This window comes from Podarcis cretensis (assembly GCF_951804945.1).
Source record: "Podarcis cretensis genome assembly, chromosome: 8".
NCBI lineage: Eukaryota > Metazoa > Chordata > Lepidosauria > Squamata > Lacertidae > Podarcis > Podarcis cretensis.
Window position 1 is genome coordinate 86,493,091 of NC_137177.1, and position 27,901 is coordinate 86,520,991.

The window sequence follows — 27,901 nt, forward strand, 5'->3', positions numbered from 1 at the left end:
CTAAGCAATTCCGTGTGGTTATAAAGAGGAATCCTCATTGGAGTCTCTCAACTTTCCTGCCAGGTAGCGCTGTGGGTTAAAGCCTCAGCGCCTAGGGCTTGCGATCGAAAGGTCGGCGGTTCGAATCCCTGCGGCGGGGTGCGCTCCCGCTGCTCGGTCCCAGCGCCTGCCAACCTAGCAGTTCGAAAGCACCTCCGGGTGCAAGTAGATAAATAGGGACCGCTTACCAGCGGAAAGGTAAACGGCGTTTCCGTGTGCGGCTCTGGCTCGCCAGAGCAGCGATGTCACGCTGGCCACGTGACCCGGAAGTGTCTCCGGACAGCACTGGCCCCTGGCCTCTTAAGTGAGATGGGCGCACAACCCCAGAGTCTGTCAAGACTGGCCCGTACGGGCAGGGGTACCTTTACCTTTACCTTTACACTCGGCCATGGGTAGGCAAACTAAGGCCCAGGGGCCGGATCCAGCCCAATCACCTTCTAAATCCGGCCCGTGGACAGTCCGGGAATCAGCGTGTTTTTACATGAGTAGAATGTGTCCTTTTATTTAAAACACATCTCTGGGTTATTTGGGGGGCATAGGAATGCGTTCATATTTTTTTCCAAAATAGTCCGGCCCCCCACAAGGCCTGAGGGACAGTGGACCGGCCCCCTGCTGAAAAAGTTTGCTGACCCCTGCACTAGGCTGACAGACAGTGAGCTGCCGAAGGCCAAGCCTAATGGTCTGCACCACCGCACTTGAGCCGCAGCTTTTGCCTCATTCTCCTCATCCCAGCTGCCACCTTTCTTCCATGGCTGATGAACACCTCGACTTTTCAATCTTCTGCTTGGTTTCAAAGGTTTGCATATTTATTCTGTTCTGATTTCTTCCTCCCCCAGATCTTAGTTGTCTGCCTGGTTATTTTGGACGCCATACTGGTCCTCGGGGAACTGCTTTTGGACTTGAAAATCATCCACCCTGACAAACATGAGATTGCACCCAAGGTAAGGGCAATAGGGGAGGAATCTGCATATAAATCATGGTTCATGTGTTGCAATTCTGTGAAGTGTAGAATCCAGCTTCCTCAGAACCTTAACTTCTCATTTTTAAAATAAGCCAGTTGCTAGACCTGTAAAGATGCATATATATACTTGAAGAGATTTGTGTAGTGCCCTTTCTCTGTGAAGCAAATATGGGAAGGTGTGTATGTACATGTGACCCACACATCCCATAGTTTGCTACGGGTTGGTAAAAGGTAAAGGGACCCCTGACCATTAGGTCCAGTCGTGGCTGACTCTGGGGTTGCGGCGCTCATCTCGCTTTACTGGCCGAGGGAGCCGGCATACAGCTTCCGGGTCATGTGGCCAGCATGACTAATCCGCTTCTGGCGAACCAGAGCAGCACACGGAAACGCCGTTTACCTTCCCGCTGGAGCGGTACCTATTTATCTACTTGCACTTTGAGGTGCTTTCGAACTGCTAGGTTGGCAGGAACAGGGACCGAGCAATGGGAGCTCACCCCGTCGCGGGGATTCGAACCGCCGACCTTCTGATTGGCAAGCCCTAGGCTCTGTGGTTTAACCCACAGTGCCACCCGCATCCCGCTACAGGTTGGAGCCAAGTAGAAATGTATGAACCTGAAATATATCAAATAACGCTATATAAATATAAAAACTTGACCTGTATAATAAATGAAACATACATTAAAAAAACAGAATCTTAGATCTCAAGGGAGGCCAGAAGGCGTTTTGTTAGTTGAGCAGCCTCTACTGTAAATTTAGCTGCAATAGATGTTGCAGACCTATTTGAACTAGACAATGGATATTTAATCTTATCCATAACAATGAGGGTAGCAAGCAATGCTAAATATTTCTCTGAATCTTTATGCCTAGATGTTTTGTACAGTTCAGAGTATATTGCATAGCGTGTGGAGTTCTCAGTGGAAGGGTTTGCCTTCCACAAATGCAAAACGGGTTGATCTCTGGGGATTTTCTTGAATCTCCCTTCCAGAAAATTAAGACTTTATAGGGCTGAAAATGCTTTGTGGAATAAAGGTAGATTTAGCTCCAGTAGGTATTTCTCTTCCCCATGGTACAATCTAAAGCTGGGGAAAGTATTTGAAACTCTGGGTGAAGCAATAGCATCCCTGTGCTGTTCTGCAACAGATCTTGGAACAGTGTTGTAAATATTGCATCGGCTAGGTTGGATTTCAGCAGCAAAAGGGCCACTGGATGAAGCCAGTACAGTTGTACTGGCTTTTTTTGAACAGCTTAGTTCCCGAATGTTTTGGCTTCTCAATGCTGTAAAGCCGGAAGTGACTATTCTGGTTTGCAAACTATTTTTGGAAGCCAAACATCCGATGGGGCTTCCGTGACTTCTGATTGGCTGCAGGAGCTTCCTACAGCCAATCAGAAGCCGCACTTTGGTTTCCGAACGTTTTGGGAGCTGACCGGACTTCTGGAACGGAGTCCGTTCGACTTCCAAGGTACGACTATATATCCAGTACGTTTCTGAGCACAATTCAAAGTGTTGGTGCTGACCTTTAAAGCCCTAAACGGCCTCGGTCCTGTATACCTGAAGGAGCGTCTCCACCCCCATTGTTCAGCCCAGATACTGAGGTCCAGCTCCGAGGGCCTTCTGGCAGTTCCCTCACTGCGAGAAGTGAGGTTACAGGGAACCAGGCAGAGGGCCTTCTCGGTAGTGGCACCTGCCCTGTGGATGTCAAGGAAATAAGCAGTTATCCTATTTTTAAAAGACATCTCAAGGCAGCCCTGTTTAGGGAAGTTTTTAATATTTAATGCTGTATTGTTTTTAACACTCGATTGGGAGCCGCCCAGAGTGGCTGGGGAAACTCAGCCAGATGGGCAGGGTGTAAATAATAAATTTATTATATTATTATTATTATTATTATCCTCAGTCCAAATTTACTGCTTGCTCTCCAGGTGTTGTTGAAAGTATATTAACTTTTGCCTTGTCCTCTTTGCACCCTGGCAGGTGTTCCACTACCTGAGCCTTAGCATCCTCACCCTCTTTCTGGTGGAAATTTTCTTCAAACTCTTTGTCTACCGGTTGGAGTTCTTCCATCACAAGTTTGAGGTCCTGGACGCCATTGTTGTCATCATCTCATTCGTTCTTGACATTGTCCTTCTCTTCCGGGAGCATGAGTTTGAAGCACTTGGACTGCTGATCCTTCTTAGACTGTGGAGAGTGGCCAGGATTATAAACGGTAAATCTTGAGGAATAGATGGATTTTGTTATGGAAACATTCACAGTGCACAGGCACTAACACCCATCCAGGAATTTATTGAAGAAAGCCATTGTTTGCCGTCCCAAGTATTGCCTGAACAACAAACTTGCAGCCAGACTTCCTCTTCATCATTTTATTATTTGGCCACAGACCCATTAGAAAAGAACAGTTGACAATTTAAAACATTCACTTACAATATGAAGCAAATGACTAAAACATATATTACATAGAACAAAGATAAAATTTGAGATACAAATTGCACAAGACCTTTGAGTAGAGAACAGGAACTTGGCCATTATCTCTGTTATTAACTTGTTTGTATCAGCCGAGAAATATCCAGAGTACTGTTCCAGTGTCCTTCCAAGGTGCTTCCTTATTTTGGAGCGGGGAATAATCTCTTGTGACCTTCTCTATGAAGATTACATTCAACAAAGACCTGACCCAAAGTTTTGACTACTTCCTATCTCCACAAGGACACAAACAGTCCTCACATGGGATGTCTCTTTGTACTGTAGGAGGGAGGTGGTTAAATCTGGCCCTAGAAAAGGCCTGGCGATACTTTGTCAAATGACCTAGATATGTGTCATATCTAGAAAACGCATGTCAAACTAAAAAAATATTGGCAATCAATATCCTTGATCCATTGTTCTAAAGTAGATTGTATAGCAGAATTTGATTGTAGGCAGAGGAAGTCCAGAGACTTCTGGACCATTCAAATCCAGTCCCCTCTTTCTGGTATCCTTGACCTCTCTTCCCAGGCCTCCAGGCCTTTCCTAACAGGAGTGCACACTGCTCGTGGCTTTGTCCTGCGTGCGCACACCCACACTGCCTTGTTTTCACCCTTTCTGCCTCCTCCATCGTCATTCTTCCCTTGGGTCTGCTGAGACTGTTTCCACATGTAGGTTCTTGTGACTTAGCCCCTAACGCTTGGCAATACCAGTCTGCTTGCAAGGTAAGGTAAAGGTAAAGGGACCCCTAACCATTAGGTCCAGTTGTGACCGACTCTGGGGTTGCAGCGCTCATCTCGCTTTATTGGCCGAGGGAGCCAGCGTACAGCTTCCAGGTCATGTGGCCAGCATAACTAAGCCGCTTCTGGCGAACCAGAGCAGCGCACGGAAACACTGTTTACCTTCCCGCCAGAGCGGTACCTATTTATCTACTTGGACATGCTTTCAAACTGCTAGGTGGGCAGAGCAGGGACTGAGCAACGGGAGCTCACCCCATCACGGGGATTCGAACTGCTGACCTTCTGATCGGCAAGTCCTAGGCTCTGTGGTTTAACCCACAGCGCCACCCGCGTCCCAAACCAACAGATATAACTGCCTGCAAACCAACAGATAAAACTGGACCTGCAGCTGGAGGGCCTTGATTCAGCTCCAGCTGCTTCCTCTCCATCCTCCCTCTCTTCTTTCCAGTGAGAGGAACATCCTAGAGGACAGTTGTGAGGATAACCGCTGTAAAGAGCTCGTGAAAGTGATCCCTGGGTCTCAGCCAGTAGGGCCTGGCTAACTTTCTTGTCCTCTGTATCCATTCCCCAAGGAATCATCTTGTCGGTGAAAACACGGTCTGAGCAGCAGATGTCCAAGGTGAAGCAAGCCAACCTGCAACTCACCCTAAAGGTCCAGGAGATGGAAGCTAGCTGTGCAGAGAAGGTAAGGCCGTATTTTCAGTGGCTGAAGCTCTGATCCAGCTGCATCTAACTGAGTCGGCTTGAAATTAAGTCGCAGAAGCAAAGGCACAGGACAGGGAGCAGCTTTAGCAGCCACACACCCAACCTCATATTTGATGCCAGGCACATGACGGCGAGTGTGGCTTAGGGAAAGCAGATGCATGTGACAAGTTAGGACACAGACCATGTGATTAGGCCCATGGGCTGGAGGTTCCTCATCACTGATGTATTCCTTTTGAGAGGTGAGAACATCAAGAGCCCCTCTAAGCTGATTTTCCCCTTGCTATCTCTCAAGTTTTGCTTCTGCGCTCCATGCTCCCTTAACTGTCTAAAGAGGCGTTTGGGTTCACGATGGGCAAGTGCTCTTGAACAAATCACCGTATTTTAAGAAGTGGAGAGTCAGGTGGATCTTGCAATGTGCTCCCACTGACTAGAGCAAGTAGAGGGAACCCGTGACGCTCAAGATGTTGCTGGATCAGAGCTGCCATCACCCCTGGCTGTTGGCCACCCTACTGAGAAATTGGTGCCCTCCAGAGTCTTGGGCTCCCAAGGTCCCATCCCTGGAGTTGAGAGAGGGCAGCTAGCACATGGACCTAATGCATGCTCACGGTGTCTGCCTTTTGAGGGGGTTTCATGGGGTAGCCAGTGAGAATCCACCACTCCTGACTGGGGCAGAATAAGCTGGCTGCCTCTTTGTGCTGTAGAGGATTAGTGGGTGATGCAAGCAATCAAAGGCTGCATATAATTTGTTCTCCATTACAGCACACAACCTCAAAAGATGTGCAGGTTATTCCTAGGATGTGATTTATGCTGAGTGTTCACCTAGGTTGGTTTTCCATTTAGCCTTCTGAAAAGCTGTTTGGGAGGCTGTTACAAAGTGATTAAGTTTTGACATTTGTTTCGTTTTTGTTTCTTCCACCGCAACTCAAAGCTGGGGGAATGTCCGCTAGTTCCCCATAAACAGCCTCCCAAACTGACCTCAGAATTACTCTTCTCCAACAGGAGCTGGAAATCGAAAGGCTTAATGCTGTGTTGAAGCAACATGGACTTGTCGGCCAGTCCAGATAGGGCCCAACGGAGCCAGTGCCGCCACGGAGAAGCTAATTTTGTTTCCATACTGTGCCATTTTGAACATACTCTTTTGTACATTCCCTTCCATGCCTAGAACAATATTCTATCCCTATTGCTTGTTAAGACTCAAGTGTTGAAAAAAATAATAATCCACATATCTGAAAACCAATTATTACAATCTTTAATTGTACAGCTGTACAGTTTTTAAAAAATAGCAAAAATAATTTAATAAAAGTCAAATCTGTGAAACCGGTTGGCATTGATTAGCTTCACAAAACTGCAAGTTACTATTGAAGTACCTAAAGAGGAAGGAGGAGGGATGGCAGGTGAGTCAGTGGCCTTTTCCCCCAAATTCCTTTCCCCCCAAATTCCTGGGTGTGCCTGACAGAGCAATTCCTTTAGTCTAAAAAATAAAATAAAATAAAATAATAAAGCAATGTCTTTTCCTACTTGCAGGACCATGGAAATGAATATAGGAACATGCATTGGGCTTTGGAGAGTTAGTAGTTCTGAAGAATGGAAAACATGGGGGAAATAAATTCGGAAGAAATATCAAGGTGTGTAGTACAATCCAAGTGTGTGTGTTGGGGGGGGGGCAGCAAAGGTGGGAACTGGAGCTTCCCAGGAGAGGCGGAAGCAAAGTATAGCCATCTTGATTCACAGCTCCTTCCTTTACAATTCCCTGCAAAGATGGTGACTGTCCACATATTACAAGAGGAGGGGAGGAATGGCTCTGTCCTGGGGGTAGGCACAGCACAGAAGTTGAGCTGCACTCCACAAAGCCTCCACTGTAGCACATGATGGAAACTGCATTTGCTGAAGGACCCCTCTCTCTCACTGCCAAACAGGATTATGGAGGGGAGTTGCTGCTGTTGTCTCCTCTAGTCCAACCCTGCCACAGCTTATTTGGGGCTCCTTTCCCCACATACTCCTTTTCAGACAGGCAGCCAGTCAGTATTTTGGAAGGGTCTTTGATCCCAGTGGAAGAGTGGTTTGAAACCTGGTTCCCTCTCGCTTTGAGAAAAGGAAGGAAGAAGCAGTTCACGCTGCGACTAAACAAAAGGGAAGAAAAAGTCGAAGGGCAAGTTGGCTTCGATGGTTGGTCGTGCTTTGTAACCCGGCTCAGCGGGCGCAGAGACGTCAACAAAAGTGGCAGAGCTGAAGATCTGGATTGTTTGTTCGCTTCCTGAGTCAACCTGCAAGAGACAGGCAGATGCATTCCAAACCCTGGCTCCGCTTAAAGGTAAAAGGTAAAGGTACCCCTGCCCGTACGGGCCAGTCTTGACAGACTCTGGGGTTGTGCGCCCATCTCACTTAAGAGGCCAAGGGCCAGCGCTGTCCGGAGACACTTCCGGGTCACGTGGCCAGCGTGACATCGCTGCTCTGGCGAGCCAGAGCTGCACACGGAAACGCCGTTTACCTTCCCGCTGGTAAGCGGTCCCTATTTATCTACTTGCACCCGGAGGTGCTTTCGAACTGCTAGGTTGGCAGGCGCTGGGACCGAGCAGCGGGAGCGCACCCCGCCGCAGGGATTCGAACCGCCGACCTTTCGATCGGCAAGTCCTAGGCGCTGAGGCTTTAACCCACAGCGCCACCTGCGTCCCTCTGGCTCCGCTTAGGACAGGCCAAAGAAATGTTTCACTTCACAGAATGAATCATGCAGAACAGGTCAAATGCTGAGCTCCAAAATAAAAGAGGTTGTTGTGTCAGTGTTAGCTGGCAGAATATATATGATAAGGAGCCAAGGTCAGGAGAGCTTTAAGATCAGGACCGTGCATGTTTAGAGCACCAACTCAGTACAAAAACATTTCCTTTCCAGCTATTGTGGGGTTTAGCAGCAGCTAGCTTCAGAACTGAAAGGAAGACACAACAGGCATGCTGGAGAGATAAAATGCAAGAAACACAGGGCTCCTGTTGAAAATGGCAACTGCATCTTGTTGCCCCTGCTCCTTGTTAATATGTAGTACACTCTACCCTGAATCCTGATGTCATTATACAGTGGTGCCTCGCAAGACGAAATTAATCCGTTCCGTGAGGCTCTTTGTATAGCGGTTTTTTCGTCTTGCAAAGCAAGCCCACTGACAGCTTAGCGGATTAGCGCTATTAGCGGTTTAGCGGCTTTTAGCGGATCAGCTGATAAGCGGCTTAGGGCTTAGGAAAAGGGGGGGGGGAGGGAAAAAACCCCGCAGGAACTCGCAAGACATTTTCGTCCTGCGAAGCAAGCCCATAGGGAAATTCGTTTTGCGAAGCGCCTCCAAAATGGAAAACCCTTTCGTCTAGCGGATTTTCCGTCTTGCGAGGCATTCGTCTTGCGGGGCACCACTGTACTGCATGCCCCATTTCCAGCGCCACACCACTGGCTGCTCCGAGGGTACGTGGCCATGGGAGAACTCACACAGGGCATGGGCACCAGCGGGCAAGCAAGCTGTACCATGGGGAGAGAGGGGCAGTGGATGCTTTCAGCAGCAGTCCCGTGCTGCTTGTTCAATCACATTTATTCTCCTACTTTACCAACATAAAAGCTCAAGGCACATAATGAAAGAAACATGCAATTCAAAGAGGCCCAAACAGGCTAGTGGAAGTGTCTCTCCCATGCCGAATGATTGGCTGGCTTCTGAAGTGCAAGGGTGGGGAGGTGGCAGCTGGGGAAAAGAGGCTGGGAAGGACCCCTCTCTTTCCCCTCTCTTTCTTTTTCCATTCCACCCATATTTCTGAGAGTCCCTTCCTCCCTCGTTCCACTTTAGCCACAAGGAACTTGCAGGGTTCCAGGTACCGCCACAGCTAAAAAGGACGGCTGCTTAGCAGGTCCTCCTACAGAACCCCAGGAGTCCATAAAGCTTACTTCCAAGCATGCTGGGCGACCACTTCAATGCCACCTTTAGAGCGGAAGCGTGAACAGAACCTTCAACGTGCCAAGATTTCCTTTTGAGTGGGAAAAGCCAGTTTCATTAGCCAGACATCTCTCTCATATACAGACATGGAACCTTGCAAATGTGAAAGCCAGTTTAGTTAAAAATACATGTGAGGAGCTCCCTTCTATCACAGGAGATCACCACCCACCTGGGGCAAGGCGGCTGTCATTACCGTTGCTGTGAGACTCACGATTTTCGCCTGGGGGTTAACTAAGGAGCCATATTTAGTCCATTTCACTTCTATTTGAAATGACACGGGAATTTCGCAGGTGCTCTGAAAAAGGAGACAAGACGTTTTGCTAGCTACAAGGCATCATTGGCAAAAAAAGAGAGAACTTCAGGCTCGTTCCAGCTGCCCGAAATGGATCCCCATTCCTACTTATGCTACTGAAGACCCTCCAGGATTGCAGCCGTTACATTTCCCCAGATAGAGACGGAACTTAAAATACAGGTGAAGAAGTTAGAGGGCCAAAAGTAGTAAAATTACCTCATGGCTACCCATATTGACTTAGGGCAGGGTGGGCATACTCTTACCGGTTCGGTGACGTTGTTAGAAATTTGCAGCCAGTCCAGTTCATTCTGAGGCAGAGAATCTCCAAAAGAGGCCACGTAGTCTGGGAAGTTTTGACCCTTCAGCACACTCAGGAGCGCTGGGGACAAGAGCCTGCAGTCCGCATCCTTGGTAATTCTTTCAGAAAAGAAATTTCTGTGTCAACAGTGCTGGACGGCAACCAACTAATGAACCACTCTTCAAGAGCACCACATAAAGGCTACTTGTGGAGCAGTCTAACCACGCCTTTCCCATCTTTGGCTATTCTACTCAATGCGACGGTGCTACTGGCAATGTAAGGCGGGGTTGTATATTTGGGGGTGGAGGGGGGGAGAGAAAGAAAGTCAATAAATCACTTACACCATTCCCATTCCTCCATTTTGTCTACCTGAGTCAAAAGGTGAGTTTCATTTATTTCAAAGTTAGCATAAATGCAAAGAGGGGGTCTGCGGTCAGTAAACTGGCAATTGCCCTAACAGTGGAAATGCAACCTTGGCTGGCAACTCAAGTTTTGCCAGAGTGACACTTTGAGCAGGGGGTGGCAAGTGCCCACCCTATTGGCCAGGGCTGACCAAAGACATTTTGGTACCTGAAGCGAACCACAAAATGGCTCCCTGCCCCCAAACACACCAGGGAAGGAGTGATTGAAGATCTATACCAGAAAGATGTGGCATTTTGGGGGGAGGGTGCTGCTGAGGAGGAAGCAGATCTGGCCGCTAAAGAGAATGCAGCTGTTGCTGCAACAGCAGCAGCGGGCAATGAATTCCTGGGCTACCCAATTTGCTGCCCCTGTGGATCCAGCATGCTTCGCCATTTGCTTCGCCTTGCCTCATAGGCCTGCCGGGCCTGTCCCTGGCGTGCTGGAAATCAGCTTTACAGCCACCACATCTGAAATCGTTGCAGGAGAGATCGCTCTCTCTTTCTTTTAGAAATGCCCAAGCAAAGGGACACAGCAGGAGGAGGGAGTAGTGTGTGTGTGTGTGTGTGTGTGTGTGTGTGTGTGTGAAGGAATTGTATTAGACCGTGTTTGCTGAAGCAAAGTCCAAAATTCAAGATGGAGGCACCCAAGGGGCATGAAACTCTGCCACTCTGCTAAGTGAGATGCCAGCATTTTCCTTGCAACCCAACACGGTGATAAACAATTTCTTCAGCATGGAAGTAAGAATAGGAATGGGACGTGGGTGGCGCTGGGTCTAAACCACTGAGCCTTGGGCTTGCCGATCAGAAGGTCAGCGGTTCAAATCCCCGCGATGGGGTGAGCTCCCGTTGCTCAGTCCCAGCTCCTGCCAACCTTGCAGTTCGAAAGCACCCCGAAAAGTGCAAGTAGATTAATAGGTACCACTCTGGCAGGAAGTGGTTTCAGCGTTCCACTGCGCCAGAAGCAGCTTGGTCATGCTGGCCACATGACCCGGAAAAAAAGTCTGCAGACAAACGCCAGCTCCCTCGGCCTGTAAAGCGATATGAGCGCTGCAACCCCAGAGTCGTTCGTGACTGAACTTAACTGTCAGGGGTCCCTTTACCTTTTAAGAATAGGAAATGGCATTTGGCATGTCTAAGTACAAGACTGGTTTCAGCCCTTACCGTAGTTGGCATCCAGACAGCATGCTGTACCCAAACAATATTGGGGTTCTAACTCCTTCCACAGCTAAACAATCCTGAGCAGGTGTACTCTTCATGAGGGTAAGCTGGCCAGCTTCATTTGTGCTCTGAACAATTCCAGATGTAGATTTAGAGTCAAGGGGAAACTGCACAACATCTAGAATCTGAAGGAGCGTCTCCACCTCCATCGTTCTGCCCGGACACTGAGGTCCAGCGCCGAGGGCCTTCTGGTGGTTCCCTTGCTGCGAGAAGTGAGGTTACAGGGAACCAGGCAGAGGGCCTTCTTGGTAGTGGCACCCGCCCTGTGGAATGCCCTCCCAGCAGATGTCAAAAAGAAAAATAACTACCAAACTTTTAGAAGACATCTGAAGGCAGCCCTGTTTAGGAAAGTTTTTAATATTTAATGCTATATTGTTTTTAACACTCGACTGGGAGCCGCCCAGAGTGGCTGAGGAAACCCAGCCAGATGGGTGGGGTAATAATAATAATAATAATAATAATAATAATAATAATAAATCTCTGAACTGCCTTGTCACACCTTGTCAGAGCATTATTACTTGCTCCAGGTGGTGGCCATTTTTTGATCCTGGAACTTTCTAAACAGCTTGCCCAAACCCAAGCATCACCCACAAAATGATGGGGATGACATGGCTTCTTCCAGCTCAGTGAGTTCAGAAGAGCAAAACAGGCAAAACCAAAAGAAAAAACCTTGGCCATTATCCCACTAAAACTCCCAAAACCAAAACAGCCAAGATAGTTGGCAATGGTCTGTTGTCTGTGCTGGAGTAAGACAGTTAATTCTGTGAAGACTGTCTGGCACCAGTTTCCAGTAGAAAATTTAGAAATTGCTAATTTCGTTGTATTCTTTCCCATATGGGACTACTGTCTTCTGTTCAGGATTGAACAAGTTAAAATTTCTCAGAGAAATAATCCGGAACTGATTCAGCCTTGAAAGAAATGAGCACTATGAAATGTAACTTTTTCCCAGGCAGGGACAGTTCTGCAGAGCTGTGATAAGTCATGAAAAAAGGATATCCAGCAGTCCGAAATCCAGCTTTTATTGGTAGGCCAACAACATAACCAGGGCTTCCGCTGAGATGAACAGGTTGAGTTTCTTGCTATGTGCGGAGGGGACATAAAATACAATACCACTTAATTTTCCATGAACCATTTGTGGCAAAGCAGCTAATAGGAAAAATCTCCTTCAGGATTATAGATAAATTGAATTACTGTTTTCTAAGCAGCAAACCATTTGAATAATAGAGCTCATGTTATTATTACATTGTTGCTTCAGGTACATGCAGAAGACACACAGGTATAAATGATTTTCAGAACCTACGCTTTGAAGGAAAAGAGGAACACACTGAGCGACTGAAATCCTTGTTTTTTTAAGACAGCTGTGCCCTGCCACACCATCAGCTCTAAAATATTGTTACAAACCAGCTTCCCACAAAGTTATTAAAAATATTTTGGGAAGCTGCAACCCAAAGGTTGATCTGCCAAGACTGGAAAAAGTCAGAGCATCTGTCAATAGAGGCTTGGGTTAATAAGAATCTGGGACATTGCTTGCCTGATTAAACCAAGATGATTAAATTAACGAATTTAATAAGGGCCAGAGGAGGAAGATATCAAGAAAACGGATTTGTTGAGAAGTGGAGTTTATTTATTAGATACTGGGAAAAGTGTAAGATGTAATGAAAACCTCTACACAATGTTGGGTGAAATACAGACTGAGCTATTATAAAGTTTGTTAAGTTCTGTAAGATAAAAAAAACTAGAATAATCATATGATCATCAGGACTAACATATTAGGAGGTGATTATGGATGTTTAGACAAATTAATGTGCAAAATTAACCATGCAGAGAGGAGACATAGATTGGTTATTGTATGGTACAAATGCAGCCACAGTAATTGAATTTGTGTTATATTATAATATCGTGTAACCTTTTTAAATTTTTGTTTTGTTAAATCTTTTTTGGATCTCAAAAATATTAATTTGGGAAATTACCTGAATGAAACGGATCTCAAAGGACTGCAATACAAAACGTGCCATCATGTTAATGGTCCCCAGGATCAAAGATACACCTACACTGGCAATTTCACCTGCCTCTGTGAAGGTAATAAGGTAACTTGCCTGAAATACAAAAAACAAGTAACGTTTTGCAGCTTAACTAACAGGAAGGTCCACAGCTCTTTATCATTTACTAAGGGCTGCCACCTGTGCCCACTTCACTCACCAATCCCGCCAATCCCCCAAACCATGCCCCCACTCCCCTTACAGCAGGGATCAGCAAACCTTTTCAGCAGGGGGCCGGTCCACCGTCCCTCAGACCATGTGGGGGGCCGGACTATATATTTTTTTGGGGGGGGGGGGAATGAACGAATTTCTATGCCCCACAAATAACCCAGAGATGCATTTTACCGTATTTTTTGGTCCATAACACTCACTTTTTTCCTCCTAGAAAGTAAGGGGAAATCCCCCCTTTAAATCCATATCAACGAAAAGAAAAGAACTCACACTGAAACTCGTGAGCAGAGGATCCATGGTTCCCCTTCCTTCCCTCCTCCGTGGCTCGCTTTGAAACAGCAAAGCGGGAGAAGAGCCGCTGAGTGGGAAGGAGAGAGGGACAGAAAGCCTGGTTACAAAGCACGGATCCACATGGATCCTCAGGATTTTTGCACTGGGTCGCCCCAAATTCACTATCAGATCACATAGCATGTCCATGGCTACAGCTTGCACCAAAAAAAATCACGCACCCACTGTTGCCTGGGGCCACAGTGGTGCAAAAACGTGGTTACAAAGCATGGATCCACATGGATCCTCAGGATTTTTGCATTGGGCTACCCCAAACTCACCGTCAGATCACATGTCTGTGGCCACAGCATGAACCACAAAAATCATACATCCACTGTTTCGTTTAGAATTTTTTTTTCTTGTTTTCCTCCTCTAAAAACGACGTGCGTGTTATGGTCTGGTGCGTGTTATAGAGCGAAAAATACGGTAAATTAAGGCACACATTCTGCTCATGTAAAAACACGCTGATTCCTGGACCACCTGCAGGCCAGATTTAGAAGGTGTCTGAGCTGGATCCGGCCCCCGGGTCTTAAGTCTGCCTACCCATGCCTTACAGCTTACCCAAATCACACTCTCTCCGTCGTTCTCCTCTTGATCCTGCCCCCCCCCCACGTCTTACTGCCCACCTCACACCAACACCAATTAGGAGGGTGAGGAGAAGGGAAACAAAGGGCAGCAACAGGAGACCAGGACACTTGCTGGGGAGCTGCCGCAACCTGTCCTGGCTTCTTCATTTTATGTTTTTTATATAATATTTATTGGTGTTTCAAAAAGTTACAAGAATAAAAAAAAAAAGAAAAAGAAAAACAGAACGTACAAAATACAAAAAATAGAAACAATTAAAAACAAATCCATCTTTCCATATCTTATCTATCATTTGCTTGTTTCCTTGACCTCCTCGCACCTCCCTTTTTTGTATTCTAGTTCATTAGTTGTTTCAGCAAATCCTTTCCTTCTTTGTTTTTATCTTACTAATTTATCTTAATATATTGTAACTTTACATTCTGACCTGTTAACAATCCATTTTTACTTAATCCTTTATAACATTACTGCTAAAACCACATAGCTTCATTCCAGCATCCATCTAACATTCCTTAATTTTACAATGTTTCTGTAGATAGACTTTAAATTTCTTCCAGTCTTCTTCTACCGACTCTTCTCCCTGGTCTCGGATTCTGCCAGTCATTTCCGCCAGTTCCATGTAATCCATCACCTTCATCTGCCTTTCTTCCTGGGTGGGTAAATCTTGTGTCTTCCAATACTTTGCAATAAGTATCCTTGCTGCTGTTGTAGCATACATAAAAAAATTTCTATCCTTCTTTGGCACCAATTGGCCGACCATGCCCAGGAGAAAGGCCTCTGGTTTCTTCAGGAAGGTATATTTAAATACCTTTTTCATTTCATTATAGATCATCTCCCAGAAAGCCTTAATCTTTGGGCACATCCACCAAAGGTGAAATAATGTCCCTTCAGCTGTCCTGACTTCTTCAGCTGTTTGCGTGGAGTCCCCTCCTGCCTCCATGTCCTTCTTCCTCAGCCTCCAATGTCGCTGAAGCCAAAGAGGTGGCATCAGTGTGAGGTGGGGAGCTCCACCAGCCTGTCACAGCTGCTCCTCCGCAGCTTGCCTGGGCCACCCACCACCTGAGCGGCTAGCCTGGGCTGCCCAACTGTTCGCTTACCTGCCCATGTCTCTCTCCTCTTCCCTCTCCAATGCTGCTGTTCTGTTGTCACGCGGTAGTTTGCAGCACTATCCTTCAGCAGCTACACAAACTGCAGCATGGCGACATCCTTACATTTTTATTATATACAGTGGTGCCCCGCAAGACGAACGCCTCGCAAGACGGAAAACCCGCTAGACGAAAGGGTTTTCCGTTTTGGAGGCGCTTCGCTAAATGAATTTCTCTATGGGGTTGCTTTGCAAGACAAAAAAATCTTGCGAGTTCCCGCGGGTTTTTTTTCGCTCCCCCCCCCTTTCCTAAGCCGCTAAGCCGCTTATCAGCTGTTCCGCTGATAAGCCGCCTCTCAGCTGATCGCTAAAAGCCGCTAGACCGCTAATAGCGCTAATCCGCTAAGCCGTCAATGGGCTTGCTTCGCAAGACAAAAAAACCGCTAGATGAAGAGAATCGCGGAACGGATTAATTTCGTCTTGCGAGGCACCACTGTATAACAAGGTAAGTTATCCGAGATGGGAAACCCTTTTTCAGACCAAGCGCCACACTGTCATCTGGGCAACCTTCCAGGGGAAGGCACAGGCCACCAGCTGGCAAGGTCAGAGGCACAAGAGAGCAAAGCAACAAATGCAAATGTTACTTTTGTTCAGCAGGCTAGTTTCTCTCCGCTCCATCCAGGAAATCAAGAGGTCAAAGACACATCCCAGTCAGGAAAAACGCACAAGGGTATGAAGTAGGGCTGGTAAGAGGTGTGGCCTGGGTAGAGTACCCAGGGCCGCATGGAGAGGCCTGGAGGGCCACTTTTGGCCCTCGAGCTTAAGACTGCCCATCCGATTTATATAGTGCCCTGGGCATACATTTCACCTCATCATGTAACAGAAGCAAAATACATGTTCTTGTCCCATACAATCCAAATACTGATGTGGGGTGGGGAACCCAGAGGGAGAAAGATGGCTGCTCGCTGAAATTTCTCCTTTACAGTGGTACCTCGGGTTACATACGCTTCAGGTTACACACTCCGCTAACCCAGAAATAGTGCTTCAGGTTAAGAATTTTGCTTCAGCATAAGAACAGAAATTGGGCTCAGGCGGTGCGGCGGCAGCAGGAGGCCCCATTAGCTAAAGCGGTGCTTCAGGTTAAGAACAGTTTCAGGTTAAGAACGGACCTCCAGAACGAATTAAGTACTTAACCCGAGGTACCACTGTATATTCTAACTGTTGCATTATCGTGATGTTGATTTTATGTACTGTTTTGTTTTTATGCTGCTATTTTATAGTTGCAAGCAGTATTGAAATTTTTTTTGGAAATATGAGGGATAGGAGTTTTTTAAGGAAAACCAAGCAAACTCAGTTCCACGTGGTTATTAGGCTTTTTCCACAGCTGAGTTGAAAGTGCTTCACCATGAGGTAGGATTTTAGAATGGGCTTGATGGTTTATATTATGTTCTTAACTGTTACTATTGTTCATCCAGTGTTGTTATCAGCTGCCTTGGGCATAATCCAGTGGGAAAATGCAGAAATGAATGAATGAAGGCACTGTCTTGAGTTTCCTGGGAGAACTCTCCAGAGCAGCCTTAGCAGAGCCTGCTCTAGACATAACAGAGAGTCCTTTGGTTTCTGATCCTTTGAGCAAAATGGGTCCAGCAGAACCAGCTCTTCACGCCTGCTGGCAAAGTGTCTGCTATTTTATGTTCATAAAATTGATGAAGTTTGTTTACAGTTCTACATGTCACCTGGTTTCCAGAATGGAGCACAAGCCCCTTCTCCTGTCTTTTCAAGAAATGCTGAGTTGAAATGCTAACTGCACACTTACCTCCAGGACCACGTTACTGCATGACTGACCATTCAATATGGGGAGAATCAGAACATCAGTGTTCTTCAAACGAGTGCGCAGCCCCTCCGGACTCTGCACGGTTATGGACTGAATGGTGATATTCACCTGTAAAAATACAACGGAGCAGCCTCAACAAATCCATCTGGCTGCAATCTTGTGCACAAACCAGGCAAAGAGAACTTGGCACATTCACTAAGCTTGCGTGGCTGAGAAACTGACATGCAGAGCTTCCGTGGGAGAAAGCTTGGAAAGCTCTGATGTACAGGAAGGAAAGAAAACAAATCCAAAAAATGCTGAGGGGAACAAAAACACATGCAAAACCTTAGGAACATTTAGAGGAGTAAGTAGAGCAGGGAAGGCTTTAGCGCCTTTTATCCCAGAAGATTTAAGATCCCAGCGCTCCCCTCCCTGCTGACCCTTCCCTTGGAAAAGGACAGGGATGAGGAGGAGGAAGAGGCTTAGATGTCACTACTTAAAGCTACGCTCTTCCTCTCTGTGATTGCCCTCCTCTTCAGAAAGATCAGCATGGGGAGATAGTAATCATCATTTTACAAAGGCGATCAGGGCACTTTTAAACAGCAACCCTCCCACCAACCCAGCATGCGCTTTGCTAGCACCTTCCTACAGAAAAGACCAGGAGGGGGTGTTGGATGCAATTGTGAAAAGGAAAGGGGAGGAGAGGCCTTGTGGCTCCAGGTTTTTGGCCCAGCCAACCAACAATTGTAGACCCCTCACCATTGGTATGGTGGCTGACTCAGAGCCCCACTTAATTAGAAGGTCAATTCGAAGGCAATTAAGCCTTGATTGTAGCATCAGTGTAGTAAGAGACTATATCCAATACAAAGTGCCCACATATAAACAGCAAATCTCTCAAACAGAATAAAGAGACACTTACCACGAGTCTTGACTCTGGTGTCTAGCGGGAATAATAAAGAAGAAGCATTTTAGACACAGCTGCATTAGCTTTTGCAAAAGTAACAAGCGATTAAGCCTCCATCCCAGAATCCTCCACTAATAAAATTCAATTCTTGTTAGAGAACTTGGGGTCTTGTAAACGTAAGTTATAGTTGCCGCTACAAATGGTGCTTACTTTTATTTCTGAATAAAAAGCAGATACATGTGCAATCCTGATTTCCTACCCCACCCCTCAGTTTGTTACATGCAAAATTCCACCCTCTGGCTGGTTCCCAAAATAATCACCTACAGCCAAAACACTAGAACTGGTGTAGAGCTGCATGCTGAGGCCTGGCAGGGTGGTGCACGCATCTCCCGTGATCATCGTGTTGCATTTCACTGCCTGGTTCACAAGAAACCCTGGAGAAACCACAAAATACAAGAGAAGTGCCAAAAATATTTTTTCAGGCTACTAATAAATCCAACTGCACATCGGCGGTCAAACAAAACCACTAAAACGTTTTGCCAGCAGACAGGGACCTTTTTGTTTAGACATGCTGGCCTGTAAGTACGGTATGTTGCGATGGGCACAGAGATTCAGTAATTGCTCTCCTGGTTTTTACTGTTGTTTAACCTGTCTTGCTTTTATGCTTTTTACTTGGCATTTTACTGCAATTTAATTGATTATACTGCAGAATAATAACAGCAACAACAACACTTATTAAGCAATATGATATATTAGTACAGTGGTGCCTCGCAAGACGAAATTAATTCGTTCCGCGAGTCTCTTCGTCTTGCGGTTTTTTCGTCTTGCGAAGCACCCCTATTAGCGGCTTAGCGCTATTAGCGGCTAAGCGGCTATTAGCGGCTTAGAAAAAGGGGAAAAACTTGCAAGACTCGCAAGACGTTTTCGTCTTGCGAAGCAAGCCCATAGGGAAATTCGTCTTGCGAAGCACCTCAAAAGACGGAAAACTCTTTCGTCTAGCGAGTTTTTCGTCTTGCGAGGCATTCGTCTTGCGGGGCACCACTGTAGTGGTAATAATGATATTATTTGTTGTGAAACAACCTGTGATCTTTGGACAAAGGGCAGTATACAAATTTAATAAACAATAAACAAAAATACTTGTTAGTTACCTTGAGCGCCATCTGGTGGACAGGCAGGTTACATATTTACAAAATTAAGCAATATTTGTTGTTGTTCAGATAAAGCCCAAATAGCAGGGTAGAAAGAGCCAGGAAAGGACAACACATAATCTCTGACCTGCAGGGTTACCGTGGGTACACCAGGCGAGGAAGAGAGGAGCAGGGAGATTTAGAAACCCATCTGATGTCTGTATGGGATCGTTATACTGTCAACAAAAAACACAGGCGGTTTTATTTTGAACTGTAACCACCTCCCTTCCCAGCTGGTAATGCCAAGAACCTTGGGACATTAAGGATATGGTGCTTGAGTTTTCTTGCTTTCCCCTTTCCCTCCACATCCCTTTTCCTCAAATGCTGTGTCTTTTTAGACTGTAAGCCTAAAAAGAAACTGTGCTATTTTCACTGATATGTAAGCCACTCTGAAAGTCTGGCTAAAGAGCTTTCTTTGAATAAATAATTAACAAATTATCCCCACTTTACCTTGTACTTGCTGGTACTGTTTGTACTTGTAGCCTGCCGGGTGTCCAACTCATCCACAAGTGCAAGGTTGTTTTCAATATCAAAGGTATTGTCGCCAAATTCTTGAAGCAACCTATCAAAATTGTGCATAGTAGGTATTTCTGGGGCTTGGAACGATAAGGCAGCTTTGTCTGTGGGTGGGTAGAGAAGAAAAAGCGCTTCAATGTAGTACATTTAACTGAATTTTGGAGTTTATTTTTACAGTGGTACCTCGGGTTACATACGCTTCAGGTTACACACTCCGCTAACCCAGAAGTTGTTCTTCAGGTTAAGAACTTTGCTTCAGGATAAGAACAGAAATTGTGCTCCGGCGGCACGGCAGCAGCAGGAGGCCCCATTAGCTAAAGTGGTGCTTCAGGTTAAGGACAGTTTCAGGTTAAGAACGGACCTCCGGAACGAATTAAGTACTTAACCTGAGGTACCACTGTACTGAACTTTTGGGACTCATGGAAGTTCTTCCCAAGTCTGGGATCGTACAGAAAAAATGCCACCACATATTGGGACAAGATTGGAAACAAGGTAGAGACTGCTTTAAGAGCATGTGTGAATGGCCATTGAGACCATGCTATGGGCCATCCCATAAAGTGAAGAAATTTGTCTACCCCCATCAGAGGCAGCGAGTTGCACCCAATATTTGGGGGGGGGGGCATTGTGCGTGCATGACGTCACATGCATGCCACCCCAACCCAACCAGGCTGACTTGGCCCGCCATCCCCCAACTGCCCACTGCCTTACTTTTTGTTCACTGCCATGAGACTGAAGCTGCCTCAGCAAGGCCACCTCCTCCCCCTCTGCCGAAGGCGCCTTAGTGATAATGAAAAGGACGCACCAGGGAGAAGACACTTCACCCCACCACGTCCCGGGCAGAGATCACTAGCACACCTTCCCAGGTGGAGCCCTGGTGATCATCAAAAGGATGTGCCAGGGCGAACCGGCTCCCTGGCGGAGATCGCCAGCACACCTTTGACGAAGGCGCTCCGGTGATCGTCAAAGGAACATGCCGGCATGAAGGCCCCCTCAACATTGAGGAGGCCCAGGACATCTTGGCCCACAGGAGCTGGTGCACCTGATTCCTATAAATGTACAGAGAGCAGGAATAGTGATGTCCAGGAGACACGTTAACAGGGGCTGGAAGACTAGAGCAGAACACTCAGGTGTATTTGGCTGCTTTTAGCTTTTGTTACCAACCTCAGGTCTTCAGGAGGGGGCGATATTCAGATGTTAGTCGTACTCAAGAGTTGACACACTGAAATTAAGTAAATTTATGTTGGGTATCACCCTACAGAATGGGGGTGGAGACCTGTGGCCTTCCAAACAGCTGCTAGACACTGACCCATAAGCTCCAGCTAGCATGGCCAATAGTCATGAAAGCTGAACTCCAGAAGCATCTGGAGGGCTAGTTTCCCAACCCTGCTATAAATGCCTCTAAAGTAAATCAACTGTATTAATGAAATACAGTGGTGCCTCGCAAGACGAAATTAATCCATTCTGTGAGGCTCTTCGTATAGTGGTTTTTTCCTCTTGCGAAGCAAGCCCATTGACACCTTAGCGCATTAGCGCTATTAGCGGTTTAGCGGCTTTTAGCGGATCAGCTGATAAGCGGCTTATCAGCGGATCAGCTGATAAGCGGCTTAGGGCTTAGGAAAAGGGGGGGGGGGGGAAAAACCCCGCAGGAACTTGCAAGACATTTTCGTCTTGCTAAGCAAGCCCATAGGGAAATTCGTTTTGTGACGCGCCTCCAAAACGGAAAACCCTTTCGTCTAGCGGGTTTTCCGTCTTGCGAGGCGTTCGTCTTGCGGGGCACCACTGTACTTATTTTATTATTTAAAGTATTTTTTTCTCAATTTTTCAACAAAAATAAGAAAAATAAAAAACAAACAACAAACACTTTAAAAAGATTATTAAAGCCCCCCTTCATTTACATACTGAAGGCAGTATGCAAGAAGCAAGAAATATTGGGGGGTGCTTTTTGGTAAGTAGTTTACCACTTTCTGTAAGGCTACTTTTGAAGGATTTGTATCTTGAAAGGCAGGATATAATAAAATAATTGGGACAAATTATAGGGGCAAAATTATACAACAGTAAAATACCGTAACATTGCCATAATACACAGAGGCAACTAAAGACAAACGGAGCAGACTAAGCAAGAGCCAACTATACACTTTAAAGCATCTTGAAGGAAGTTCTGACACACTGCGAGAAAATGACTGTATTGCTGGCAAAGGAATTCCACAGAGAAAGTATGAAGTTGAAGATTAGTGAGTGGCACATTGTATGTCACCCTTTCATCCTCTCTCCACCGTGTGTGTGTGTGTGTGTGTGTGCGCGCGCGCACACACACACACACAGATGACAGGCTTCTTCTTTCTCTCTTCATCTCAACCCTCAACACAAGGTCTTTGAAGAATCAACCAGACAAGAGGTTCATGCCCGACTTGGCTCTACTTACTGTTGGTGGACTGAATACAGAAAATGCTGGGGTTGACCTTGTTGGCTAATTGAAAGATCCTCTCTGGAGGATGCGCTGTTGGATCTATTGAATAGAGAGCTTCTTGCTGCCTGCAGAGATGCCTGTCACCTCTGCAGGGGAAAAAAACATAAAAATTAAAGCTAAAAAAACAAACAAACCTCTTTTCACATAAGACATCCTTATAACACAGGGCAGGAGCAGCCCACGGAATGCTTCTGGCACCTGACATAACACTGCAGCAACCACGTGCTATTATAGCTCACCACTCAAGCCTCAGACACTAAAAACAAGGCATATAAATGATAAAGATAATTTATTGCAAATGATTCTGGGAAAAGGGTCTACAACAGCTGGAGACCCTTACTGATGTCATGCAGCAATATCAAATCATACAAAGGAGTTTAACAAGGAATATTAGATATTGTTCAATAGATTTTCAACCTGCAACCTTCCTTTGGAGTGATATTATCTGTTTATATATGTATATTCCTTTTTAGCCCTATGAAAATACAACTGTTAAAAGTAATGAATGGTTTCCTGTATGAGACAAAGGAAAGCTTTCTATTTACTAGAAGTGTAAATGCGCAGCCACCTCTGAACAGCAGCAGAAGCCAAAGTGGAACAAACTGCAGGGACCTTAATTGTCTCTGTGGAGAATTTCTGATCCCCCTTTTTCTGCCACCCAAAAGGCAGGTGTGTGAAGAGAGCGCGGAGGCGGTTTCACCCCAGCGTCTCACGGGGCCTGGGCCAATGCAGCTTGTTCCTCCCTCCACTTTTCAACATTGTGGTGTGTCACTATATTGGGATGTTTGGCTGATGATACATTGCAATGTTGAAAAGCTGATATCGCCCAGCCTTACTCTGCTGAGGGCTAGATTCAAATCCTGGCTCAGTCACATAGGTTTGAGTGAATCTCTTGTCTCACCTGATACATGTGATTACTGCTATGACCAATGAGAATGGAGCTGAGAGCACATTATAGATCAGCTCCCCTGCAGCAGCTTCACCTGCCACCTCTATCGTTCGTTTTAAGCTTAGGTTTCTAATTTTTCCTTAGTTCTAACTTGTATTTATTGTTAATAAGTGATTACAGTGGTACCTCGCAAGACAAATGCCTCGCAAGACGAAAAACGCGTAAGACGAAAGAGTTTTCCGTTTTTTGAGTCATTCCGCAAGACGAATTTCCCTATGGGCCTGCTTCGCAAGACGAAACGTCTTGCGAGTTCTTGCGAGTTTGTTTCCTTTTTCTTAAAGCCGCTAAGCCGTTAATAGCCGCTAAGCCGTTAATAGCCGCTAATAGCTGTGCTTCGCAAGACGAAAAAACCGCAAGACAAAGAGACTCGCGGAACGGATTAATTTCGTCTTGCAAGGCACCACTGTATCGGTAAGAAGAATGTCAATGCAAGGACGTGTTTGTGTACAATGCCTGACATTTTAGCAGCACTTTCCAGAGGGAACAGCACATAACTTAAACACATGTGATTTGCCTCTCCACTGGCAAGGCCACACTTCTTTTCATAACAGAAAATTCATCTAAAATTCAATACACTTTTGCTTTGCTGTCTCTAAGAGATCTGAAAGTACCTGAACGTGGGTGGCAATCAGCAATGTGGGCCAGAACAATGGCAAGCATCAATCCCAGTGATGGGGTGATTCATTTCCCACAGAGCTGGAAATAAGCCCTCACAGTGAGATTGGGCTGATGTATAGAGAAGGGAATAGTTTGATAAGGGTAGCCTTTTGTCCCCAGAATTCACAGTTATTTCAAGCAATCTTCTTCTTAAAAAAAAAAAAAGTGAACAAAACCAGTGTTTCAAGCCCTGAATGCTGCAATAAAAACTTGCTGGCATATTTGTATTCAACAAAAATGCCACCAACCAGCCTGGCTTTATTTGGTTGTCTCATTCACAACATACAAAAATACCAGAGGCATAAACAGCTGTTAAGAGGAAAGCAGCTAGATTGCCTAGAGAAAGAAAACCAGAGCAAAGCTCCCCATGCATAATATGTGGTGCTTTAGTAAGACAGAGCGGGGGCAGCAGTGGGACATGAATAGCACATGCTGTATACATAAATCCATCCTTACAAACGATCCCTCGATGGGTAGAGAATTATCCTTCCAGTATGGAGACATGAAAAGCATTGCAACCCTTCTTTTTAATTAATTCTGGGATATCAAAGCCAGGAATTTTGTGCTGGATTTTGTGCAATTGATCACATATCAGAAATGCACAACTCGGCATATTCAGAGAACATCATCTTACATTTGGCACCTTACAGTGAGTTTGTGGCTTTAAAACCTGCAAGGCTAGCTTGAAAAACTGTGGGTAATGGTCAGCAACATCCTAGAAGTCAGAAAAGGGGTTGAGAGGGCAAGATAGTTCCTTTCTTGGCTAGTAGAAATTTGGCAACATTAATGTATGTGAGCAAATTCAACTCTACTTGCTCAGTTTCTCCAATTCTACTCCTCTTAGCCAATAGCCTGGATTGCCTTCTAGTGAAAAATGGTTTTCCCTTTGCAACAAAGCCCTGTTAATAAATACCCCGGGGGGGGGGGAGCTTTCTTCTGATTTAAATATTTTTTACACTGCTCTTCTGCTGAAAAAGGCCCCAGAGATTTTTTTAAAGACAATGAGAAAAATATTTCAGCCCAAAAGATATACAAAATCCTTAATGTATTTTCTGTCTCAAGCACCATTTCTTAATATCTAAACTAAACCAAAAGTATTTTATATGAATACTATTAAAATAAAAGTTCCTGAATGGAAAGCGGGGGTGGGTGTCAATTCAAACATGTAGCTTCTTACTCTTATGGGGCTGTACCACCTCAGAATACTCCATTTCAAAACCACTCTGTATATGGAACGCTCATCCATCAGAGAGACTAAGCTGCTGACCTTTCACATTCATGCACATTCTGATCTGGGGAAGCTTCCAGAGAAATTACCTCCCCCCAAGTATTTTGGGGTGCTACAGTCCTACAAGCCATATTCAAAGCTGCATATTTGAACCAGCTCTTCTTTCCATTCCGCTCAGAAGCTGCACTGCACTGGGTTTACAGACTGGTTTTTAGGCAAACATATAGATATCCTGAGGCTGTACTGCAGCACAGACCCTTCTTGAACTTATGAATCAAGCCATGAAGCACGTGCAAGCACTTACGTGACAACAGGAACTGAACACATAGTGAAGAGGCTGAAATCTGCAGCAGTGCATATGGGGTCACAGCAACAATTTACATCACACTGGTCCACCAGGAGGTCACAGACACACAACTCGGCCACTGAAAACAAACAGGTTTTCACAAATAGTACTGAACGTTAAACCTAAGGGGGGGACAAGGAAGTCCCTCTTCCAGGCGCAATACTGGATACGGCCCAACTTCTTTCTTCTATTATATACAGAGCCACAAAACCTGAAGGTTTAAAGGACTTGCTTTCATGCATAGTCTCTCAAAATCTTCTTCTCCATATTCATGCAGCTTATTGTGTGCATTTTAATACTAGTAATTTGTGTTTATATGAATGTACAATAAGGGGAAAGAAATACTGAAATGGGGATACTGAAATAGGGTCACACTTAAATAAATGAACCTGACATAATTATGACTTAGCTGGCTGCATCCCCCCTTGTTTTAAAGATTTTTAATGCTTTTGGTTTCCAATGGGCTTGTTTTATGGTATCTAATTTTAAAACAGCTCTGCATAATTTGCTGTGCTGCTCATCTGCACTGAGAGGAGCTCTCCAGAGCAAACCAAACGGTCCACCTGGTTCTTCATCCTTCCATCTGTGGCAGAGAGCAGCCAGCTGCGTGCACTTGCAAGAGGTACCTGAAGCCGCATGTCCCTCCAACACCTAACAAAATGCAGAGCGATGCGGCTTCCGAGCAGCAGGGGCTGAACTTGTGCAATACACGTGTATAAGAAATTGAGCAAAGATCTATCATAACAGTGATAATCTAAGCTGGAAATGTAAAGAAAAGGAGGGTACCTTTTATCATATGTGGTGGACCTGCCCCAAGGTGAAAGACTTCTGGGAGAAGATTTATAATGAATTGAAAAAAAATATTGAAATATATATCTATTAAGAAACCAGAGGCCTTTCTTCTTGGAATAACAGGTTTAGAATTGCCCAAGAAAGATGTTAAACTGTTTTTGTATGCCACAACTGCAGCAAGAATTTTGTTAGCTAAGAAATGGAAAACACAAGAAGTCCCTATAGTGGAGGAATGGCAGATGAAGATGATGGATTTTTCGGAGCTAGCCGACCTGACTGGAAGAGTCCGCGACCAGGAGGAAGAGGAGTACTAGGAGGAATGGATGAAATTCAAAGACTATTTACCGTATTTTTTGCCCCATAAGGGGCACCGGCCCATAGGACGCACCTAGTTTTTTGGGGGGGAAATAAAGAAAAAAAATTTATCCCCCCCCCCAGGCGCGGGGCTGAGGCGGGAAGCTGTCCCCCGAGCTTGCGGGGCTGGCGGCGGGGAGAAGCAGGCTTCTCCCGCCGCCAGCCTTCTAACCAAGTCGGGGGACAGCGGGATGGCGGCGTTCCGCCTCCCCGCTGTCCCCCGAGCTTGTGGGGCTGGCGGTGAGGCTCTCCTGAAGCCTGCATTCGCCCCATAGGACGCACACACATTTCCCCTTCATTTTTGGAGGGGAAAAAGTGCGTCCTACAGGGCAAAAAATACGGTAGTTAAATATGTTAAGATAATTTCAATTGGAAAAACTTGCAAATACCAGATAGGTCATGTTAGAGATTAATATGTTTAAAGTTAAAATAGAAAGAAAAAAATATGTTAAGTGATTAAGTTAATTTTATGAGAAAATTGGTTTTGGAAAACTGTTATAATGATATACACTGAAATTCACGGAGGGGAATTCGAGGAAGTCACTTAACAATGTTACTAAGGTTGGTTTAAATACAGTTGAGATTTATGTTTGTCTGTTTGTTTAAATTTTTTTTGGAAAATTAATAAAAAAAAATGGGGGGGGAGAGAAATACACGTGTATAAGAACATCAGAACTGCACCACTGAGGGGGCCAGAAGTCCGCACTGCTCCGCATCCTACTCTGAACAGCGACTACGACGGAGGCCTCCAGGAAACTGGCCACGTAGAGACGCCTGCGCTGCGGTTCCGAGGTAGACTCCCCCTGTATCTGGAGGCTCCATTTAGCTGCCGGGCCTACCACCTCTTCCCTTTCCTACCCTCCCCAGATCGCTCGTGGCGGGGCTGGGGGCTCACCGTCGGTCACAGGCGCGGGCCACGGACCAGGTCGGGGAGTCGTTCCGGGGTCCGGCAGCTCCGAAGGGACGGGCACCCCCGCCGCGTCTGTCGGACTGGGCTTGCTGCTAGCGGGGCCCGGGTCGGAAGTCCACGCAGGGCTGCTGGCGGGGCCTGGACTAGGGGAGGCCTGGCTGGGACTAGGGGTCGGGGGAGGCGGGGTACCCGCTGTCGGCGCCTCCGACGGGGCCTCATCCCAGCCGGTCGGGGGCTCCGAGGTGGCCGCGCTCGTTGGCGCTTCCGTGGACGAGGAGAGCGGCAGTAGGAGGCAGGCCGCGAGGAGGCCCGGAAAGAACCGCAGCGGCGACCCGGGGCCCATCCCGCCTCCCCGTCAGGCCGCCGCGGCCTAGGCAACAGCGGACGCCCGCCGGGCGGTAGCTATGGAGACGGCGCAAGGCACGACGGGAGCCTCGCCAAATCCCGCTGCAGACTTGAAGCCGGAGGCTTCGTGTAGAACAGCGCCGACCCCGAGGCATCATGGGAAGGAAA

At 46.3% G+C, this 27,901-nt stretch overlaps 2 protein-coding genes across 5 annotated transcripts in view; one reads left to right on the plus strand and one right to left on the minus strand.

Moving 5' to 3' along the window:
* Window positions 1–6,211, plus strand: part of HVCN1 (hydrogen voltage gated channel 1) — a 30,470-nt gene extending 24,259 nt beyond the window's left edge. For all 3 annotated transcript variants that reach the window (XM_079987616.1, XM_079987618.1, XM_079987617.1), the window contains exons 3-6: window positions 876–980; window positions 2,970–3,201; window positions 4,762–4,874; window positions 5,894–6,211. In XM_079987616.1, coding sequence (XP_079843742.1) covers window positions 876–980; window positions 2,970–3,201; window positions 4,762–4,874; window positions 5,894–5,959 — 516 coding nt within the window. In that variant the 3' untranslated portion in view covers window positions 5,960–6,211. The remainder of the gene's footprint in view (window positions 1–875; window positions 981–2,969; window positions 3,202–4,761; window positions 4,875–5,893) is intronic.
* On the minus strand, window positions 6,122–27,822 carry TCTN1 (tectonic family member 1). Of its 2 annotated transcripts, XM_079987503.1 has the most exons (14): window positions 27,374–27,809; window positions 25,291–25,411; window positions 22,108–22,238; window positions 19,620–19,789; window positions 19,258–19,345; window positions 18,307–18,416; window positions 17,998–18,018; window positions 17,082–17,207; window positions 13,033–13,158; window positions 12,057–12,141; window positions 11,006–11,144; window positions 9,409–9,562; window positions 9,023–9,148; window positions 6,122–7,158 (listed from the first exon to the last, which is right to left on the minus strand). In XM_079987503.1, the coding sequence occupies exons 1-14, from the start codon at window positions 27,729–27,731 to the stop codon at window positions 7,015–7,017; spliced, it is 1,899 nt and encodes a 632-aa protein (XP_079843629.1). In that variant the 5' UTR covers window positions 27,732–27,809; the 3' UTR covers window positions 6,122–7,014. The 2 variants fall into 2 exon arrangements, with proteins under 2 accessions (XP_079843629.1, XP_079843630.1); XM_079987504.1 differs by lacking the exon at window positions 9,023–9,148 and having other exon boundaries at window positions 27,374–27,822.
* Between the last annotated feature and the right edge of the window lie 79 nt (window positions 27,823–27,901).

Excerpts from the sequence above, each read along its gene's own strand:
- TCTN1 (XM_079987503.1), bottom strand. The coding sequence starts at position 27,731 with ATGGGCCCCGGGTCGCCGCTGCGGTTCTTTCCGGGCCTCCTCGCGGCC. Across the intron at positions 25,412-27,373 it reads GCCCGCGCCTGTGACCGACG|TGGCCGAGTTGTGTGTCTGT; the intron begins GTGAGCCCCCAG and ends GTTTGTTTTCAG. Across the intron at positions 12,142-13,032 it reads TTGAGATCCGTTTCATTCAG|CAAGAAACTCAACCTGTTCA; the intron begins GTAATTTCCCAA and ends CTCCGCACATAG.